We start from the raw sequence: 16,810 nt of genomic DNA, 5'->3' as shown, positions 1-16,810 counted from the left end.
ACTTAAGCCAGCATTAGTACTAGTGAAGATATTTGACAGATATGTTTGGTTATGGTGACAATCTGAGACGATGCGATGGCCTTAGAAGTGGAAATTAAAGCTTAAATATAAGGCATGCAATCTTTTTGGCTAGTAAAGCACAGTGGAATGATATTTTCTCTTGGAGATGGTTCAAGACGCCTTTAAGCTCACTCTCCTACGGTCTTGGCACAGTTAGGCACTGAAATTTGAACAACAATCTAATTCAATTCGCTATTAGTTTTCTCAATTGCAAGAGAAGCTCTTACAGCGAACTTGTAACTTAAAACTCTCCAGAAATGTAACTCAAGAAAAAAAATCATATTTTTAAGTGAGGAACTGTTCAGAGAAGAAAACTAGTGTTAGTGGAGGCTACCTAGAAAATTCCAAATTCCCAGTGGCTCTAAGAGGTGATTCTTGACCATGCCCCTCTCGTCCCATCCAGAAGAGATATTGATCAAATAGCAGGCTCAAAAAGGCTGTAGGAGAAATCTGTGCATAGATCACCCGCAAAATCCCGAATGACACATCTGACATTTTACATTTATGCTGATGCATAGAGAATTAGCAGAGTAGTAATGTTATGCTAAGCACTAGTGGTTTGACAAAACCTTTCTGTGACTGTGCACCTGGCCATTAGCTAACTGCTAAACAATGCAGCTAGTCACAGCCTCCATCAGACAGATAAGGTAAATGTGTTTTACTGCTGTGACACTGATACCTGGATGCTTTTCGCATGAAGAAATACCTGAGGGCAGGAATATGTCAGCTACAAAATTAAATTTCTAGAAGCCATCAAGGGTGTAAAGTCTTTCTAAATCTCTCTAGGTGGGGAGTTCTGAAGTGTCACAGATGCTTGCAAAAAGCATTTTATTCAATGGTTTTTAATACTGTATTATTTTCCAAGAGTCTCTTGGCATCTAGCCTAGTCCTTCAAACTATGCAAACGACCATTTTTTCCAGTTCCTAGCTGATCTTAATTTCTGACTGCTGGTGTGTGAGCATCTGGCCCAGCCATTCAAAAACTGTTTCTCTGTTTGATCCCATTCCCATTTTCTACCAAGATTCCCATTCCCTATTTTCTACCAAGATGAGGTTGTGGGTTTTTTTTTTTTTTTTAACCTTAATGTGTTTTTCTCCAGGGTTTTCCACTTTTTTTTTTCTTTAATTTTTGTTTAAATCATGTAGTTCCACTTGGCTATTTATATTTCCCAGTTGACCTTCCAGCTGCAGACTGGAGAGAGAATTGATGTAGAATAAATTAAACTTCCTGCCCTTCTTCCCACCCCAGTCCCCTGCCCCCAAATCTTCTGAGGATGATTGTAGAATAAATCACTTATAAATAAAATATTCTCTCGTTGGTGTAGAGCGATTGAAAAAGGAAGAAAAGACCCGTCAAGAGTTAGAAAAAGCTAAGAGGAAACTTGATGGTGAAACAACAGACCTACAGGACCAAATAGCTGAACTGCAAGCCCAGATTGAAGAACTGAAGATCCAGCTGGCCAAGAAAGAGGAAGAGCTGCAAGCTGCTCTTGCAAGGTCAGAGTGTGTTGGAGCTTATGGTGCCTAAATGTGGCAGAAACTTTGCCCAGACTAAATTTCAATTGACTGCAGGCATTGTATTGAGTAGAGTTGGTAATGTTAAAGTGAGGGGAAAAAAAAAAAAAAAAAAGCGATTACTTAAGTTACCCTGAAACTTCTGGTGCCTCCTGGCCTGGGAAATTGCTCCCTTTTTCGAGTAATCATATATTTAAAAGGTTTTAAAGCAAATTAACACTTGTAAAGAGCCAAAAAAGGAGATCAGTGTGTTTTATCAGGGTCCTTGCTCTATAAAGCTAATAAAAAGGAGTTTCACCAGTAGATAATACTGTGTGGGCTCTGGAAGCTTTTTTACTCACCTGAGTTAGGCTTCAAAAGGGAAAAAACAAGTAATTCAGTCAGCCTTCTTACTGGTCAGAGTATTTTCAGTGGATGTGCAGGATATACATTTTCAAGCTTTGTGCAGTAGTTTTGTTGTTGCATAATACAAAATTAAACAGTTGTATTTTTTGAGTGATTTTTAATTTGTTGTGTATGTAGAGAATATTCCAAGGACAGGTTGTGTTTGTGGGGTAATACCCAATGAGATCTGCAAAATCAGAATACTTGAATGTCAATTTGAAAAACTTGATGATTCTCATAGTTTATCTGGCGTGCACTAGTAAGGGTTCAATAGTGTGTTTTTTATCTATAAAGTTTTAGGAACTGTGTCTTATTCTAGTAGGAAACCTTATAGCTATTTTTCCTAAAATATATCACTTATGTACATAATCTAAATAGCATTTTACTATTACGAGAAGAGGGTTTAAAGCTATAAAATATAATTGTACTAACTGTTACATTACTGTTTAACAGAGGTGATGAAGAAGCAGTTCAGAAAAACAATGCCCTGAAAGTGATAAGAGAGTTACAGGCTCAAATTGCAGAACTCCAGGAGGATCTTGAGTCTGAGAAGGCATCACGCAACAAGGCAGAAAAACAGAAAAGGGACTTAAGTGAGGAGTTGGAGGCTTTAAAAACTGAACTGGAAGATACGTTGGATACTACTGCAGCACAGCAAGAGCTGAGGTACAGTCACATGTCTTTGTAAGAAGACACTGTTGAAATCCATCTTTAATTTACAAAAGGCTAAAATACTGATTTTGATAACCCTTGATGTTTTCTCTAGGACAAAGCGTGAACAGGAGGTTGCTGAACTAAAGAAAGCAATTGAAGAGGAAACCAAGAACCATGAAGCACAGATCCAGGAAATCAGACAGAGGCATGCTACTGCCCTGGAAGAGCTCTCTGAACAACTTGAACAGGCCAAAAGGGTAAGCAGGAAATAAATTACAGGAATATATTTTCCTACTTCAAGGTTTATGTGGGGCAAGCAGCAAATGAATTACAGAAATATATTTTCCTGCTTCAGGGTTTTATGTGAAGTAATATAACTGTTGTGGTCCTTTCACTGACATCTGCATGCAGAGCTAAATTGCCCTCCTGTATGCATGCATTACAATTGAGATTACTCAAATACATCACACTGATTTGTTGAACCTATTGTAACTATTAGGCATTCTTGGCAACCGCCTGAAAAGTCTTCGTTAGACTTCGAAACTGTTCACCTAGAGATAAATCATGTAATGCTTTTATGTGAGTTCTTCAGCAGTCCACATGGTCATTTGGAGAAAAGCAGTTCTCATGGGTGAACTGCAGAATGCTTCCAAATAAGGTAATTATAATGTAGTACTTGGAAAGAAAAACCTAAGTTAAGAGCAGGTAGTGTAGAAGTTCTTCCAGCCACTCTTAACTTCACGCTTGTGCTATGAGCTCCAGTGCTAGATATTGGAATTGCCAGCTGTGTTGAGTTGTGTGATCACCAGAACAGGTAGGAGGAAGCACACTCTCTTTATATCTAGGCAGCAGTATTCCTTGTAGTGTAGCCTGAGCGTCCCACTCAAAAGCAGAATTTTTCCAACACTCTCCCCTACCTTCCCTTCCACTCCTGCCAGAAAAAAAATCCTTACTTTGTGAATTGTGGTCTTGGTGGTTCCACAAGCATTTGTGGACAGCTGGTGTGTTGTAGTCACGTTTTTATATTGCTGGTAGGGAATACTTTACATTAAAATACAAAGTGAGAAATGGAGCAATTATAGCTGGTGGAAAATTATAGTTTATATAGTTGAAGATCTTATGCATGTCTCTTGCTCCTTACATACGCTCAGTAAGGATATAAAATGCCTGAAAAAATACCCTGCAATCTTAAACCAAGCTCCTGTTCATAGTAAGATAATGTAGGTTTAAATTATATAGTTAGTAAGAATAGAACTTAAACATCACTCATGCTGATTAATAATTTTTAAAAAGATCTTTTTGGGGGGAAGGTAGGGAAAAAATGAGAGCAGTGGTGAAAAATGCTTTGTTACGCACTTCCCAGCTGCTATGCCTACTAAAATCAGGGCAGCTTTAGCTGATATCTTTCCTTTTATTTCTGTGAGATGAGCCATGGTGATCTGTTAATGGGCACATTCCTTCCTACTTACAGTGCTGCCCAAACAGTCGTTTTACAGCATAGATGTTCCACATCTTGTTCAAGTCATAGAATGTCTTCTGGTGCTCACTGCTACCTGTGATATCTGAAAGGAGATTGTGCTTTAATTTATTGGTCTTTGACTAATGCATGCAGAAGGCTTAACGGAAATGTTTTAAACAATCCCTACTTACAGCTTCCCAAGCACTTGTTTTATATTTGTTGAAGTGAATGATATCTTGCAGAAAACTCTATTGATATGTAATAAATTTCTATCCTTTTGTGTCTTTCGTAGTTCAAAGCAAACCTTGAAAAGAACAAGCAAGGTCTAGAGTCTGACAACAAGGAGTTAGCCTGTGAAGTGAAGGTATTGCAGCAGGTCAAAGCAGAGTCTGAACATAAGAGGAAGAAGCTTGATGCTCAGGTACAAGAGCTAACTGCCAAGGTCGCAGAAGGCGAAAGACTGCGGGTGGAGCTGGCAGAGAAAGCCAACAAGCTGCAGGTAAGGCTGTATGGACCTGAACTTTTTCCAAAGTCCTAAACTCCTGAAAAAAACAGGCAAGAAAATAAAAGCTTTAAACACGCGCAGAAAGAGCTGGGAGAAATGCTCTTTGAAAGTGAGGTCTGTGGAAATTATGCATATAGTGGACATGGGAGGTGACCACAGTCGTTCCTTCATGAATACTTGAAGGGTCCCAGACTGCTGGCATGCCTTGGAAGGTAGTAGTTCAAGAAACCCATGACTAGTATCAAACCTGCCCAGCTGTGTGAGAATTATAGTGGTTCCTAAGTGCATGGATCCCTATCCTGGAGACAAACTGTGAAGGCTTTGCATAGTCTAGCTTATGACAACTGGAATTCTGCTTTTAAACTTGGATATAGGATTGTAGATAGTAGATGTGGCTGAGCTTATTTGTATATGTAAGCAAAGTGTGCTGATGATGGTCATTAGTTTCCTTTGTGCTTCAAGTTGGAAGCTTGATGGATGGGGGTAGCAAGAAAAGGCCCCATTCTTCTATGAAAAGGAGCAAGTGGGAGCCAGGACTGCCTTTCCAACCACAGCACCGCATACTTTAGGTGAATCAGCCTAAAGTATCTTGGAAAGATAATGGTCCAGTTCTTCTCAGAGGAAGCTTTTAGGCAGTCTCTTAAAATATCCACAAGTCTAAATAGCCTAAAATACCAAGAGCTGGCACCTGACAGTAACCTTTTCTGTTGTGGTGATGCTCCAAACCCAGCTGCCACCCTAATACTCTGGGTTAATGGGTCCCATAAGATGGCCCTATAATTAAAAATAGTATTTAAGTATGAATGCAGATATTGGCATGCGCAGATTGAAGTGACTTGCTCTGCTGAATAGCATGCTTGACTCTTGTGATGTTATACTGCTTAAATTGAAGATTGACATTCAACCTGAAAGTTTGCAGCCAAACTTTTATATTTTTAGCTCCTGGGGTCTCTGTAGTGGGAGCTATGGTTGCCTTAGTTGCCATGCCTGGAATTTGCTGAGGTTTTGTGCTCTGCACTTCCAGCCCCCGGTGGGATGTGAGTTTTGTTGTGAGTCAGCTGCACAGTGTTACCTCTAGGCTGCTTGCTTTGCAGAACGAGTTGGATAACGTCTCAAGTCTCCTGGAGGAAGCAGAGAAGAAAGGTATTAAGTTTGCCAAGGATGCAGCTAGTCTGGAATCTCAACTTCAGGATACCCAGGTGTGTGCACAGCGGAGCTGGAACTTGCACTGAAGCTTTGCACCACATGAAAATACCAACTGCAAACGAAACATTTTGTTCATAGTTTTGAAAGTCTTTTAGATAGAAACTGTAATTTCTACTGTGGTCTAATGTGCTGTACAGTGACAGCTCAGCTACATGTGGGGCCAGTTTATGGTCAGATAAGCTTTGCTGCTTCGTGGATTGTACACTCCCATTTCTCTTTTAATAGTTGGCTCCCACAGAGACTAAGAAATAAATCAGGAAAAAAACTTTCCAAGTAGAAAGTGTAAATAGGACTCCAGGGATATAGGAAAGGGACAAAAGAGAATACTCTATCTTTTATTGATAGCTTAAGTTCCTGAAACTACTAGTGTGTTTTCGGAGTTTAATAAAGCTACTATATTCATGTATTCAGCACTGAAATATGCTCTTTTCTGTTAGAAATTGCTAATGATAACTATTTCAATAATGTTAATGCTAATCAGAATTAGAGCTAGAGGGCTGTAGAGAACAGAATCGAGTGGTAAGGAAGGGAGACTTAGGTGTTAGTGTTGATTATTTTCTATTAAGATAAAAGTTCCCACCGCCAAATCACAGCTATCTTTAAACTAACTTTTGTATTTATACAGTGCAGTAAAACTCAGAAACCTGGAAACATGCTGCTGTTGCAGGATTTATTGCTGGTTTTTGTTCCCACATGGTTTTAAATAGGTGTTCTGTGCTTGTCTTAATGGAAGAATAAATAAACTTTGAGCATAACTCAGCTTTTTGTATTAAGGAAAGGAGAAGTATCATCTGGTAGCTTGTAGAACAGACAATGGCATGGTCAGTTCTGAATAGAGAGAATACTTCTGCAAATAGGCACAAGTGGTGATCATGGTCTTCACACTGCTGTCAGAGTTTTCCGTAGCTTTTTGTTTCAAACCCATTTCTTCTATAGGCACTCATGAGGTGTCTATGTGGAATAACAGAAAGTAGTAGTCCAAGGCCAAGGTTAACATACCGTCAAGAACTGAACTTTGAATATGTCTGTTCATGCAACAGGAGCTGCTTCAAGAAGAAACCCGCCAGAAACTCAATCTTAGCAGTAGGATTAGGCAGCTGGAAGAGGAGAAGAACAATCTTCAAGAGCAGCAGGAAGAGGAGGAGGAGGCCAGGAAGAACCTGGAGAAACAAATGCTAGCCTTGCAATCACAGGTAAGCTGTTTGTAAAAGCAAGACTTCTATGAATTTGAGGTGATGTAAATTGGTACCAGGAAAAAGATCAGTTAATTTGCACAAATACTGGACTGAATTGCAGAAGAAAATTTTCTCTTTTCTTTCCTTGTAACAGTAGTGATTGTGAGGGACAGGACTCCCTACCATTAAGCTTGCTTCTAACTGGTATTGGTATTGCCTTAGCTATGCAAGCAAGAAGCTTGGTAATAGTGTCCTATTCCAGTTTTGTATTCTAGAGATGATGACTTTGTTTCCTTCTCCTCATGTATTAAGAAACTCTGTTTTATTTTGTAAAATTTCAGTTGGCTGATGCTAAGAAAAAGGTAGATGATGACTTGGGAACCATTGAAGGTTTGGAGGAAAATAAGAAGAAACTGCTGAAGGATATGGAGTCTTTGAGCCAGCGTCTAGAAGAGAAGGCATTGGCTTATGACAAACTGGAAAAGACCAAGAATCGCCTGCAGCAAGAGCTGGATGACTTGATGGTAGATCTAGACCATCAGCGCCAGATTGTTTCTAACTTGGAGAAAAAGCAGAAGAAGTTTGATCAGGTAGTCCAATTTCCTGATATCTATCTGTGCTTTTAAAAGGCAGCTTTAGGTTGTGTAGTCACCACTTTTGAAGCCTCGTAAAAAGAAAATGGGTTTCTGTGAGCAACTGGGGCTTCATCCTGAGTAGTCACTTAAGATTTCAGTGAGTTAAATGCCAGCTTTGTTTATACTGTTAGATGAAGTGATAAACTGTCTGCATATAAGAAAGAAATCATACTGGGACAAAAAATGGCCTTAAAAACATTATTATAATCCCTGAAGATTGTGATAGACTGAAGAAAAGATGTGAAGACTGAAAGATGAACATAACACAAGACCTGTGTAATCAAGTAGTGGGGTGGTGGATTTCTTTCTTGTCCCATTCCAAGTAGCTGTTTCTCACCTGGGCTTTGAACAAGACTTGAGAGGCTAGACAGAACTTCTGAAAGCCAATTAGGCTTAGAGTATTAACCACTTCTTTAACTAAAACACCTTTGACAATAAAGACTTGGTCATGGGATTTATGAGATATATTAATCAATCTTTTGTGTTCAGATGCTGGCAGAAGAGAAGAACATTTCTGCCAGATATGCAGAGGAGAGAGATCGTGCTGAGGCAGAAGCAAGGGAGAAGGAAACCAAAGCACTCTCTCTGGCTCGGGCTTTGGAAGAAGCACTGGAAGCTAAAGAAGAATTTGAGAGGCAGAACAAACAGTTGCGTACCGATATGGAGGACTTAATGAGCTCTAAAGATGATGTGGGCAAAAATGTAAGTGTTTTTCCACACCTTATTTTGATACACAAATGTTGTGTGCTGTCTTCATATAATGCCTTGTTTTGCATTTAGTAATTTTGTTGAAACAACTGAAAGAGAGGGTCTGATTAATGTTTGTGGTTCAGGTCCATGAGCTGGAGAAATCAAAACGAACTTTAGAGCAACAGGTTGAAGAGATGAGGACTCAGCTTGAGGAACTGGAAGATGAACTGCAGGCCACAGAAGATGCAAAGCTTCGTCTGGAGGTGAACATGCAAGCCATGAAAGCCCAGTTTGACAGAGATCTACAAGCCAGAGATGAGCAGAATGAAGAGAAAAAGAGGATGCTCGTTAAACAAGTATGTCTAATGTACTGTATGCCCTGTACCTCACAGTGGGAAGCGTGTGAGACTCCTTTGCTAAAACTTTGTAGCTTTGGCAATATTTTTCTGCCAAGAATTAAGACCCTTTATTTGCTTGAAGATTCTTATCCTATAGAAACCATAAGCACTGAACTTCACAAACAGCAGAACATGTTTTGTTGAGTACTGAGCCCTGTCAGTTGTTGCTGTCAGTGAGTCTCCTCCTGCTAATCCCCCAGTTCAACTGTATTTCAGCCTCCTATCAAAAAAACATGAAGCAGGAAATGGTGATTCTGCTCGACAAGTCCATGCTGTTTGTTCCACAGGAACAAATCCATGGATGTTGAGATAATTGGAAGACTTCCAATTAAGTGAACTGCTTCCTAAAAGAATATTGTGGAAAAGGCCCCGGATTTTCCAGGTTCAGGAATTCTAGAAAGAAAAAGCAAATGCAAAAAGACTCAAGAGATACCTTTAAGAATATAAGCATTTAAGAGAAGACTTCAGTCTTTGATTTACATTTGGGTCTGGCTTTTGGATTCCTTTTTTAGACTTCTTTAGTGGGGACTAAAAACATTTTTGGAAATGATTTGGAAATAAAGGTGTGAGGAGAAAACAAAAAAGAAGTTATTTCAAGATTTATCATGGGAAAAATACTGAAAAACACCTTTCTGAAAAAATCTCTCTCGGACAAGAACTCAAAACATTGGATTTGGAAGGTTTTTCAAGTATATTACAAGGAAAAGGGTGAGGTATTATCTTGCATTGGACAAGAGCTCTTGACCTAACATGAAGATGAAAGTTGATTCATGCCCAAATACACTTTTGTCTTCTGTGTCATTTGCCCACGTAATGGCACCATTTCTGGCTTCATTTTATTTTGCATAAGTTTGGTTTAGGTTCCTGTTGCTAGGATGCTCAGGTACCTTTAATATAATTGTATTGTTTTACAGTTTGCATTGTTGGGCATAGATTGCTAGTAGAGTATGTATTTCTAGAGAATAAATTATTTCTTTCTTCCCTTTATAATTTGAGGTGATTCTGCTTTTCGTTTTCCTCTTAGTGGTTCTATCAGGGATACTAAGGTGTGTCCCAGAATGATACCTAAATATAGATAGACGAATTGGACAAAAAGCTGATCGCTATGTAGTTGATCAGGGGAAATGCTTTTAGGAAAAATGTTATTTTTCTGAAAAATGTAGTTTTTCAGAAATGCTTCAGACACTGAGTTATTGCCTTTGTTTTCTTTTTTTCTTTTTTTTTTTTTTTTACTTAACTTGCACAGATTTCTGCTTCCCTTTTTTGTTTTTTTTTGTTTGTTTGTTTTTGTTTTTTGGGGTTTTTTTGCTATCTGCGATGTCTTTTCCCTGAGTTGCATTCTGTAGTCATTTACAGTCAACTAATGTTGCTTCCACTTTGCAAAGGCCTTTGGGATTCACTGACCATTTATCAGGATCTTTTGCTTGTTCCATTCCTGGAATGGAGCCAGTTTAAATTTCATCTTGATTTTGCAGGTGCGAGAGCTGGAGGCAGAACTAGAAGATGAGCGCAAACAGAGGGCTCTGGCTGTGGCAGCCAAGAAGAAAATGGAAATGGATCTGAAAGACCTGGAAGGTCAGATAGAAGCTGCAAACAAGGCTCGGGATGAAGCAATCAAACAGCTACGTAAGCTTCAGGTAAGCAGCAAATGACCTGGACTGCTTTGTCTCATGGGGACAGTCTGTTAAGCGTGGTACTACTGTTAAATGCACTTATCATTTGAAGGCAAGAAGACTATCAGACTCAACTGTCCTGTGTATGTCGTAGTGTATCTGGTGTGAGCTGTTCACCTGTTCAGATAACCTTTCATCCTTATATCAGCGAGGAGTTAAGATTTCCCCTCCCTCCCAAAAAAAGTTTCAATTGGCATCTTTTTCAGCTCTTTTTATAATGATTGACTGCCGAAGAGAGTCCAGCGCAGGGCTGCAAGGATGATCAGGGGCCTGGAACATCTGCCCTGTGAGGAGAGGCTGAGGGAGCTGGGCCTGTTCAGCTGGAGAAGAGAAGGCTGAGAGGGGACCTGAGCAGTGTCTAGAAGTACCTCAAGGGAGGCCGTGAGGAGGATGGGGCCGGCCTCTTTTCAGTGACGGCCACCGACAGAACTAGAGGAAATGGCCAGAAACTGAAACACCAAAAGTTCCACATGAACTCAAGGAAAAATTTCTTACCACTGAGGGTGACAGAGCACTGGAACAGGCTGCCCAGAGAGGTTGTGGAGTCTCCTTCTCTGGAGATCTTCTAAACCCGCTTGGACGCAGTCCTGTGCCACGTGCTCTAGGTGACCCTGCGTGTGCAGGGGGGTTGGACTAGATGACCTCTGGGGGTCCCTTCCAACCTTAAGCATTCCGTGATTCTATGATTCTATGACTGAATATTGCTTTACAAGCTGCATATCAGAAATTTTCAGTTGTTTGATCTTTGAATTTGCTGCTTTAGCTTCCTAACTCTTTCTTGCTCAATTTGAACTTTTTAAGGTGTTTGAAATGAAATGAAATGAAATGAGGAGTAAATATCAGTTGCTTTTAAGAACCTGCAAGAAACCTTCTTTTTTTTTTTTTTTTTTGAAGTTTGGCAAGCAAACCTGATCCTTGCATTTCTTTTGCATTTCCAGAAAAATAGTCAACATTTGGCAGATTTGCAGTTTTGCCTGAGATTTTTATTGCTGTGACCTGAAGTTGCAGGAGTATGAGACCATACCAAGACTATGTAAAGCTTATGAGAAATCTAATTACCTGTGTCCTGGCTTTTTCCACCGCAGTCCAAGGGCATTATCTCTCCACAGATTTGGTGCTCAAGGGTAATTGAGCAGCTTTTCATCAGAGCTTTATTTTTCTACAAAAAATACACCAGGTAAAATAGGGCAAGCTCTAGAAAGGTGTATTTTTGACCAGGAATGAGTGATGGAGGTGTTAGAAAATGAAAATAAGAAATGAATTTTCAGTTAAGTGGAATGAAGTCACTTTGAGCAAAGATCTTACTTCTTAAGAGCTGAAAAGGGCTTCAGTGCTGATGATAAAAACTTCTGAATGCCCTAATGCAGCATGGCTTTTTTTTTTTTTTTTGTCTTCTTTCCCAACTACAGGCTCAAATGAAAGATTACCAACGGGAGCTGGAAGAAGCACGTGCATCCAGAGATGAGATTTTTGCACAGTCCAAAGAGAGCGAAAAGAAGCTCAAGAGTCTTGAAGCAGAAATCTTGCAGCTTCAAGAGGTGAGATTAAATGCAAGAAAATGCCTTTTTTCTTGCTGGAGTAAGGGCAAGTTCAGAAGCCACCTCTCTACATGCCCATATTCCTAAACTCTTTTGCAAGTTTTCAATGACTCTGTAGGAATCGCTCAAGTAGTTTGTACTTGGTTTCTCTGTCTAGGAAGCAGGAAGACTTTACTTGAAATGATAAAAGGCCTTATTAAGACTTAGGTCCCTAGAGAATGTCTAAAAGGTACCATACACAGTGTTGACACTAAAACTGATTGCTGCAAATATATGACCTAAGAATCCCTGATGTTTCTCAGTGGACCTTTTAAATCTGCAGAGGTTTCTCACTCCTTTCTCACTCTTACTCGTCCTGTCTCTTACAGCCCTTTATTTCCTCACTGTTTTCAACTCACGTCAAAGCTCTGTCTTGCTAAGTATCACTTATCCATCATTATGGGGTTGGACTAGACAACCTCTAGAGGTCCCTTCCAACATTAAACATTCTATGATTCTATGATTATCCGCTTGGTGTGCTGCAAGGCCAAACATCAGAAGACCTGCTGTGTGCAGGGGACTTGTCAACACTTTGTGCTGCATTAACTGCACATCAGTGTTTGAAACAGTCACTGAGATTTCACTACATGTACTAAACTTGAGCTTTTACAGATAACCTGTAAGCAACTAGAGCTTCTTCATGTGTCAGTCTCAAACTTCTCAGCCTTGTACTTGCAATGTATCTGGGGTTCCTTTTTAGCAAGTGCCTGATGTTTACACCACAGGCAGTTTATACTGATTTACTGTCCATTTTAACTTAAATTAATACTGCAGTCATATAGAGAATAAAGGCAAGTTGCAAGGTGATGTGCCTAGTCATTACCTGATTGCCCGCTAGGTTCTGCAGATGTTGGTTTGGTTTATCCTTTTATCCTTTAGTCCTTTAAGGCTAAATTGTTTGCCAAATTTGAAATCTCTAATAAATCTCTTCTTAAATCTTTGCAGGAGTTTGCCGCATCCGAAAGAGCCCGTCGCCATGCTGAGCAAGAAAGGGATGAGCTGGCTGATGAGATTGCAAACAGTGCTTCAGGAAAGTGAGTCATTAAATGTATTAACTGTGCATCTGGAATGTTTCAGGGAGCAGTACCTCTGGTTCTCAGTAGTCAACTTATAAATTCTCATCTGACCCATCTTTATTTCTCTTCCATCATGAAAAGAATTGCTAACACAGCAACCTCTGACAATTTGTAATGCCTACGTTTTCAAAAGCAAACTAGCCAGTTGCTTTACCAGGTTGAGAACAGATCTTGTCCCAGCTATTGTCTTTCTAGGTCGGCGCTGCTGGATGAGAAGCGCCGCCTGGAAGCCCGTATCGCACAGCTGGAAGAAGAGCTTGAGGAAGAGCAGAGCAATATGGAGCTTCTCAACGAGCGGTTCCGAAAGACCACGCTGCAGGTAAAGCAGCTCTTGGCAGCGCTTTGGGGGCAGATTGCATTTCAGTGTGTGGCTGAGTAGAGACATTGAACAGCACCGAATAATCCGTTCTTCTCTGAAAGGTTGATACACTGAATTCTGAACTAGCTGGAGAGCGGAGTGCTGCCCAGAAGAGTGAAAATGCACGGCAGCAGCTGGAGAGGCAGAACAAAGAGCTGAAAGCCAAGCTGCAGGAACTGGAGGGATCTGTGAAGTCTAAGTTCAAGGCAACAATTTCTACTCTAGAAGCCAAGATTGTGCAGCTAGAAGAACAGCTTGAGCAAGAAGCCAAGTAAGCACAGTTTGTTTGCTGGTATTTGCTCTGTCAGTACAAAATGCCTGAAACTTTAATGCCTTGAGTTTTCACAGGGCAGAGATGTGAGCTTGTATAAAATAGACAGGTTTTATTATCTAGAAACCTACTGCTGAAGGGACACACTATGACTAGATTTTTGAGAAGTGAGTAGAGTTAAAAGTTGAAGAATCAGTTTGTTCCATAACTGAAGCTGATGAATTAATTCCTGAATTTAACCAGCTGCTATATGTGGAGGCACCAGGACCCACAGGGTGTTGCAGAAGTTCTTGAGACAACTTGAAGCTTCCATTTGAGACACTGGTCTCTGTGGTTCAAGGAAGCAAGGTTAACAGCTTAGTCTTGATGGCTCAAACAGGTGGAGAACACAGATGTCTGCAGAGCACAGGATTCGTCTCATCTGCTTCATGTCTATCCTTCCTATCTCAGTCCTCAGCTCTGTTTTTAAAGTATTTCCCCCCAGAAAGCTCTAGAATAGACAGCCTTGTTACCATCTCCATTTCTTTAGTACTTTTGGCTCTGAGAGAGGATCGCATTATTGGTTAGCAAAATTCTTAAAGCTGCTCAGAGGGGTCTCATTGTAAAGAAGCACTTTCCCTCCTCCTCTTTTTAGACTCGATCCCAATCTGGTATTCCTCCCGTGCCAATGCTGTATGCTACCAAAACTGCATCCCAGCTAACCTCCAGCGTACTGAACCTAAGGTGGTGGTGTTGTAGTGGGAGGCGTGTTAGGAAAACTGAATCATGAGTTGTGCAGTGGAACAGGAGCCTTTTCAAAATGACAGATCTCACTTTCCCAGCCTTTGAATACAGGAGCCAATTATGGCTTATCACCCTTGTAGGGAAAGAGCAGCTGCTAACAAACTGGTGCGTCGTACTGAGAAGAAACTGAAGGAAGTCTTCATGCAGGTGGAAGATGAGCGTCGGCATGCAGACCAGTACAAGGAGCAGGTAGGCAGAGGGCCTTGGCTTTTGAGGCCTGCCTCTCAGAAAAGGCAGATTGAATATGACTTCCAATAGAGAAGACCTGTTAAGATAATGTTCTTACTAAAAGATCTGAGGGAATCTCCATCCTGACACCCAGGGTTCAATGCTGCAAGTCACTGTTTTGGTTGCCTCCTGCTGTGCTGTTGGTAAACAGGGGGAGTAGGGCTGGTTTTTCCCTTCGCCACTGAGGAAAGGAAATAGATGAAGCTCTCAATGACCTGCAGACTCCCCAATGTTCCTATACAGCAGTTGCTGAACATTTTAAAGTGCTGAGCCATTAGAGTAGTTTCTCGCTAGATTCCAGCAATCAAAACCTCCCCAAATTAGCTTTGGCATGATGGGCTGCTGTGTGCTGCACAACCACTGTCTGCTTGTACACCAAACCTGCCCTCCCAGGCCACGGGGCTGCAGCTGCCGACTTCGATCCTGACAATCTGACTTTATTTTCTAGATGGAAAAAGCAAATGCCAGGATGAAGCAGCTCAAACGCCAACTGGAGGAGGCTGAGGAGGAAGCGACTCGTGCAAATGCTTCCCGACGTAAACTTCAGCGTGAGCTGGATGATGCCACAGAGGCCAACGAGGGCCTGAGCCGTGAGGTCAGCACCCTGAAAAACAGGCTTAGGTAAGAGGCACCAACAGAAATAGGACAGAATTTTATCTAGGGCCTCGTGTTTCTCTGGTCTGTCTTCATAATGCCAGCATCTTTGGGGAGCACCTGGCTGTGGGACTGCAGAGGCAGAGTCCCTAATGTCAGGTGCTGGGTCAAGCTGCCATCTGCTGAGACCTGTTGAATCAGCGCAATGGTGGTAAGCTGCCAGACCACAAAGAAAATTCCTGACAACTCCTGGAGCCTAAACTCATGTGTTCTTCATCCAAGACAGTTATAGGTAAAAATGGAGAAAACAGCTCAGTCCTGCCTTATCAGTGGCAAATATTGATGCCTTTTGTCATAGCCCACAATGGTAGGGCAAGAGCAAAGAGCAATGGTATGAAGTCAACAAAAATACCAGGAATGCTAGAACGTGTTTGAGCACAGCACGACGCCTTGTTAGGAGATGTTGTTGTTAAGAGATGGTCTCAAAATTGCTGGTAAAATTTGTCCTGTGGGTGGCCTGGAGCGGAGCTGCTGAATTCCCCTTGCTGTTGAGCAGAAGCTTTTCCAGGGGCAGCCACCTGCTCCGCGGTTCACGCGGGGCGAGAGGCGACACCTGAGCGGTTGCTGTCATCTTGTTTGCAGGAGGGGAGGCCCCATCACCTTCTCCTCGAGTCGCTCCGGACGGCGCCAGCTGCACATCGAAGGGGCCTCCCTCGAGCTCTCCGACGACGACGCGGAGAGCAAAGGCAGCGACGTGAACGAAGCGCAGCCCGCCCCCGCGGAGTAGAGCCCCGCGCACCGCTGCATGCAGAGACCTTCTCCACAGTAGTCAGCAGAACAAGGAGGACTTACGTGACCACCAAACTGCCTTGTGGCCTCAAAATCTGCCTTATGACGAGTCGGCATGCTACAAGGTTACTTATCATAGGTCAACTATGTCTTAAGGCTCTCTAGCCTCAACATACTGTACCCTGCTTCAGATATAGGTACAACTGCTTTTTTTTTTTATATATATATAGTAAACAAAATGGGATCGTCTCTGTTCAGTGCAGACACTCATATTTTCCAGACAGTCATTGTAAAGCCATTTTATAAAGCATCATGTGAAGGATAAAACTTTTTTTTATCAATACAGAAACTTCATTCCCAGAGGGTAGGTGGTTGGGACAGACCCGTTGTCATGACTATGCATGCTTTGTTGTACAGACAACATCCTTCCATTTCTTCTGTGCTCAGGCGGCCCTTGGCCGTGCTGGGTCTATTGGATCATTGAAGACCAAACTACACCTGTACCTTTCTTTGCTCCTACTTGGTGCGATCCGCACACAATCAGCAAGCGAACTGTGAAAAGGCCTTGGGAAGTGTTAGGAGGGAAGTGTAGGGATGAGTGAGTAGTGTCTGTTTTTTTTAACCTGCAGTATCATTTTGAAGTGTTCTCAGCACCCGCTTCACCCATTAGTGTTCGTGCAGTACAGGCGACCTGAACTAGCGTCACCGCTCCTCATCTGTACAGGATTCCGCGTCGGTAGAGACCTGCTTGTCGCCACCTGCAACCCGTCTGTGTATATA

At 41.6% G+C, this 16,810-nt stretch overlaps 1 protein-coding gene across 4 annotated transcripts in view; it reads left to right on the top strand.

Moving 5' to 3' along the window:
• The window catches only part of MYH10 (myosin heavy chain 10), an 86,474-nt gene extending 69,872 nt beyond the window's left edge, over window positions 1–16,602 (top strand). For all 4 annotated transcript variants that reach the window (XM_088523393.1, XM_088523391.1, XM_088523392.1 and 1 more), the window contains 17 exons: window positions 1,386–1,557; window positions 2,413–2,625; window positions 2,726–2,870; window positions 4,365–4,571; window positions 5,672–5,776; window positions 6,824–6,976; window positions 7,300–7,548; window positions 8,083–8,295; window positions 8,427–8,639; window positions 10,157–10,318; window positions 11,764–11,892; window positions 12,877–12,965; window positions 13,203–13,326; window positions 13,428–13,636; window positions 14,500–14,608; window positions 15,096–15,268; window positions 15,884–16,602. In XM_088523393.1, coding sequence (XP_088379519.1) covers window positions 1,386–1,557; window positions 2,413–2,625; window positions 2,726–2,870; window positions 4,365–4,571; window positions 5,672–5,776; window positions 6,824–6,976; window positions 7,300–7,548; window positions 8,083–8,295; window positions 8,427–8,639; window positions 10,157–10,318; window positions 11,764–11,892; window positions 12,877–12,965; window positions 13,203–13,326; window positions 13,428–13,636; window positions 14,500–14,608; window positions 15,096–15,268; window positions 15,884–16,028 — 2,810 coding nt within the window. In that variant the 3' untranslated portion in view covers window positions 16,029–16,602. The remainder of the gene's footprint in view (window positions 1–1,385; window positions 1,558–2,412; window positions 2,626–2,725; window positions 2,871–4,364; window positions 4,572–5,671; window positions 5,777–6,823; window positions 6,977–7,299; window positions 7,549–8,082; window positions 8,296–8,426; window positions 8,640–10,156; window positions 10,319–11,763; window positions 11,893–12,876; window positions 12,966–13,202; window positions 13,327–13,427; window positions 13,637–14,499; window positions 14,609–15,095; window positions 15,269–15,883) is intronic.
• The last annotated feature ends 208 nt before the right edge of the window (window positions 16,603–16,810 follow it).

The sequence above is a fragment of the Tinamus guttatus genome, unplaced genomic scaffold (assembly GCF_059628265.1).
Source record: "Tinamus guttatus ecotype Peru unplaced genomic scaffold, ASM5962826v1 Tinamus_guttatus_pri_ptg000188l, whole genome shotgun sequence".
NCBI lineage: Eukaryota > Metazoa > Chordata > Aves > Tinamiformes > Tinamidae > Tinamus > Tinamus guttatus.
Note: the sequence above shows the minus strand (reverse complement) of the source record. Positions and strands in the feature narration are given on the sequence as shown.